This window comes from Eucalyptus grandis, chromosome 6 (genome assembly GCF_016545825.1).
Source record: "Eucalyptus grandis isolate ANBG69807.140 chromosome 6, ASM1654582v1, whole genome shotgun sequence".
In the NCBI taxonomy this organism is placed as follows: Eukaryota; Viridiplantae; Streptophyta; class Magnoliopsida; order Myrtales; family Myrtaceae; genus Eucalyptus; species Eucalyptus grandis.
Window position 1 is genome coordinate 5,819,581 of NC_052617.1, and position 3,928 is coordinate 5,823,508.

A 3,928-nucleotide genomic window follows, 5' to 3' on the forward strand; every position below is an offset into this window, starting at 1 on the left:
TAAAGGTCAATCGAACGTAAACATCTGGACTCAACGGCACCTGTCCTAAGATAATAACAACAACCCCCACTGAACTTACGGATAGATTTCGTGTGACGCGGTCCCGATCTTGCGCTGATACATGGTCGCACCACAGAATAATATCCACCACTACTTCCTAAATTCGTCGTTAAAAAACCTTCAATTGTGATGTTGCAATCTTTTCAAAAGGGCGAGTTCTTCCTAAAAGCATTACAACGTTTGATCTCGTGAATCTCCTGTGGCCGATATATGAATCCCACATATTATAAAAAAAACTGCGATGCACTCAATCTACTGAACTCAAATCCAGAGAAGAAAATCCGTTGCTCTACCGATGGACTCGGTCCGCGGTGGGGTGTTAAAGAAAAGTTTCGTCCATTGAAGTGGCCAAAAATCATCATATCTGGATTCGTTACTGTCGGTTTACAACACACTTCATACCCGGAAACACTTTCAAGATAATTACGACAAGCTAAGCGACGTCTTGGACAGTATACATATGCACGCGCGTAATTACATGATGGAGCAGGCGTTCGGGTTGTCGTCGCTGAACATGATGGTGTAGTGGTCGTCGACGGTGGACTCGGTGATGGTGGCGGTGACGGGGACGTCGCGGACGTGGTTGGCGGGGGCCTTCTTGTCGTAGGCCTGAGAGACGTAGGGGTTAGCCACCAGGGTGTAGGGGACGTACGGCCACGGCTCCACCTTCTTCTTGGTGGCCTTGGCCGCCTTCAACACCCTCTTCTGGTCGACGTACCCAATCACCGTCACCTTCTGCTGCTTCAGGTCCACCTCCACCGATTTAGCACCTGCATCAGACGTTCCCAAGATTCGTGAGAAACACAGCTTCGTGATAAAAAAAAAAAACGCGAACGGATCGAAGTAGCTAATGATAATTCGACCAAGAAACGAAGTTGCGAAGCGAGAGAAGCAAAGAAGGGGCTAGGAAATGACCTTTGAGGCCGGAGAGGACGCTCTTCATCTTGCGAGCGCAGCCCTCGCAGTCCATCCTGACTTTGAGGGCCACGGTTTGCAGTTGCTTCTTCCTCTTCTTGCGGCCCACGTCCCTCAGCAAGTTGGAGAAGTATTCTATCGTTCCTTCCACTCCCATCTTCTCTCTTCCTTTCCGCTCTTCTTCTTTCGGTGTTCTTGCACTGAAAGTGCGAGTGACTAAGTGAGAAAGAGGGTGATTATCTGCGAGGTCAAGAGCTCGAGGATGGCTTTATGGGACAAGACTTGGCACTTGCTGTTCTGGCCACAAGCGCGGGGGGTTTATATAGCCGGGGCACCGGCCTAAAAACATGGCTTTACGGTATTTGAAAAAGTAAAAGATTAAAAAAGAGGGATAGAATTTCTTTGTAAATATGGACGAGAAGGTTTGGTTTTTGGTTTTTGGTTTTTGGTTTTTGGTTTATTGGGTTTCTTTCTTTTTCAAGTAGATGAAGTGGGGTCGCTGGTAGCTATGCCAGAAGCCGCACGAAACTTCTCTCCCAAAATGCCATGCCCTAAAGAGATGGATGTATATTCCTTCTTACCTTATAAAGTAGAAAAGAAGAGAATGGATTCAAATGGGCTGCTTTTTTTATCAGGGAAAAAACTCCATATTCTCTTTGCATGTGAAAAAAGAAAAATTTGTGATTGATTGATAGATAGAGTATAAGTTATTGATGGCAGTTATCTTATCATACACACACATTTATTTAGCATGGTTTGCTCAATATGTTAACAAGCGATGGGGATAGTTTGATTGTACAAACCTAATCCATGAAAGGGTATTTCTAAGACAAAGTCTATGATTGTACACTTTAACTCTAAATTGTTCCTTTAGTATATAACATAGATAGCCCTTATATTTAATCAAACTTAATCCATGGTCAACAAAAAAGATATTTAATTTTATGTAAATAAGTGATAGAAGCTCATCCATCAGCACTCACCATGCAAATGAATTCAAGAGCACAATATAAATTAGTTGGTGTTATAAAAAGAAATTGATATAGTAATTCAACATCATGATTCATTCATTTAAATCTAAGTTTATTCAATCAACAATTCAAATCAACAACCATTAGTTCTTGAGTCAAAAGCATAAAAAATGCTCTTGTCACGGTCTAAATTTTAGGATACGTACCACATGAAACAATTTTAGTAAGAACTTTTTTTTTTTTTTGTCCTTTTATCCCTCTACATAGTATAAAGAAGTAGTTCAAATACAATGTACACGAAAAACATGGGGGCAAAAGAGACCAATTACATCCACCATCGTTCTTGCAAAGGAAAAGGAGACCTTGTCGGAAAGCTAGCAAAAATCAGAAGACTTTATCTTTTGTCCCCCAATCAGAGATAATACTAAATTAGCTTAACCTCCGGGAGGGCCCCTCTTTCAAATTCCGATGGCCGCCACGTTTCATCAGATCCAGCCAGACACTTGGAAACGAAAAGATCGACGGCTCCGATCCCACCACGCGGCGACCAAGAGAATCACCGATAGGTAAAAATTGGGAAGAGTGTTAGCTTAAACTTGTTGACATTGTCTACGATATTTTGTCCATTTTTCTTATAATTTCCCTCTTTTTTTTCCATCTCGTTTCGGTGACTATGATTGGGCAGTATAATCCGGGACGGTGGGACTGTAGAAAATAAGGATGGGGTCGGCCTTTGGGACACGTGGCGGCATGTGGAAGCTCGTGCAATTAAAAATGAAGTCCCCAGCCAGTCCTTCCACCTGCATGAAGACGACATAAATATAATTTCTTTGGTCCACAAGGACGAAGGTCATTACTAAATTTCTGCAACATGATTGGTGCGCAGCCTGCATGGACGGTTCCTCGATCCTGAAATTCTGCCTTGGAATCTTACGAAGGAGGAGAAGGTCGTTCAAACGGCGTTTTCGGTGGGTAATCCTAATTAGGTGTTCACCGCCGACCAAAACGGAAGTTCTTTTTATCCACAAACGCGTCGATTTGATTTTGACCGTCCTAGGTTAGCTAAAGTCTAGCATCGGAGTATCTTGGAAGATTTCATATGGGAAAGTGACTTCAGCTGGCTTTTACTTTATCCCCGAATGATAAGGTAATGCTGTTGTTGATAGGAAAATTATCTAAAAAATTCTTAATTTATCGCATTTTTACCAATTCAATCATAAACATTTTAATTTTATCAATTGGGTCTCAAATATTTTTATATTTTATCAATATAGATTGTGTCAATTTTGATTGAAAATTATTAACATGGACATCAGGCATGCTAAATTAATAGTGTTGATATGAACATTTTTTCTTTTTTTTTGAATTTTTTTCTTTACCTTTTTTTTGGGGGGTGGGGGAGAGCAATGGCCTGTGAGGGTTGTTGCGAGCTTGGGCAAGAGTTACAACACCTTTGCTAGATCTAAGCCAAGCAGGGGCTCATGTGCCCTCACTTTGACAAACAAGGGCTGCCAAGCCCTCGCTTGGCCATAGTGAAGACGTTACGGCCCTTGCCTAAAGCCAATCTTTACCGGCCATCACTCCAAAATCCAAAAAAATAAACTTATATTAGAGTTCATACACTATGAAACTTATAAAGTTTATGAAATGTATAACTCGTTCATGTCAATGAGACTTGTATTAGAGTTATTGAAACGCTAAAGATAGGTGTGTTTCTTTCATTGCATAGCACATTGACATGACAACCGAAACATTTAGGCCTACAAAAAGACAAAGTCCCCTAGCCCAAAAAGAAAATACATCACTACATGATTAAAGAAAGTATAGATTACACGAATTTAAGAAAGAAAAATACTTGTTATAGCGATGTACGATTCTTCTAATACAAGGGCTTTGATGCAATGAGTAAACATTGCACCTACAAAACGAATTTTGAGAGGCAAGGTCGATCTCTTGGATTAACTAGATATTCATTTACTTAA

At 40.9% G+C, this 3,928-nt stretch overlaps 1 protein-coding gene across 1 annotated transcript; it reads right to left on the reverse strand.

The window, feature by feature from the left end:
- Positions 1-379: 379 nt before the first annotated feature.
- Positions 380-1,283, reverse strand: LOC104456630 (heavy metal-associated isoprenylated plant protein 24). The gene is made up of 2 exons (XM_010071473.3): positions 976-1,283; positions 380-830 (listed from the first exon to the last, which is right to left on the reverse strand). The coding sequence occupies exons 1-2, from the start codon at positions 1,130-1,132 to the stop codon at positions 535-537; spliced, it is 453 nt and encodes a 150-aa protein (XP_010069775.1). The 5' UTR covers positions 1,133-1,283; the 3' UTR covers positions 380-534.
- Between the last annotated feature and the right edge of the window lie 2,645 nt (positions 1,284-3,928).

Coding starts and splice junctions, on each gene's coding strand:
- LOC104456630 (XM_010071473.3), bottom strand. CDS start 1,132: ATGGGAGTGGAAGGAACGATAGAATACTTCTCCAACTTGCTGAGGGAC. Junction 831..975: donor CGTCCTCTCCGGCCTCAAAG/GTCATTTCCTAG, acceptor CGTCTGATGCAG/GTGCTAAATCGGTGGAGGTG.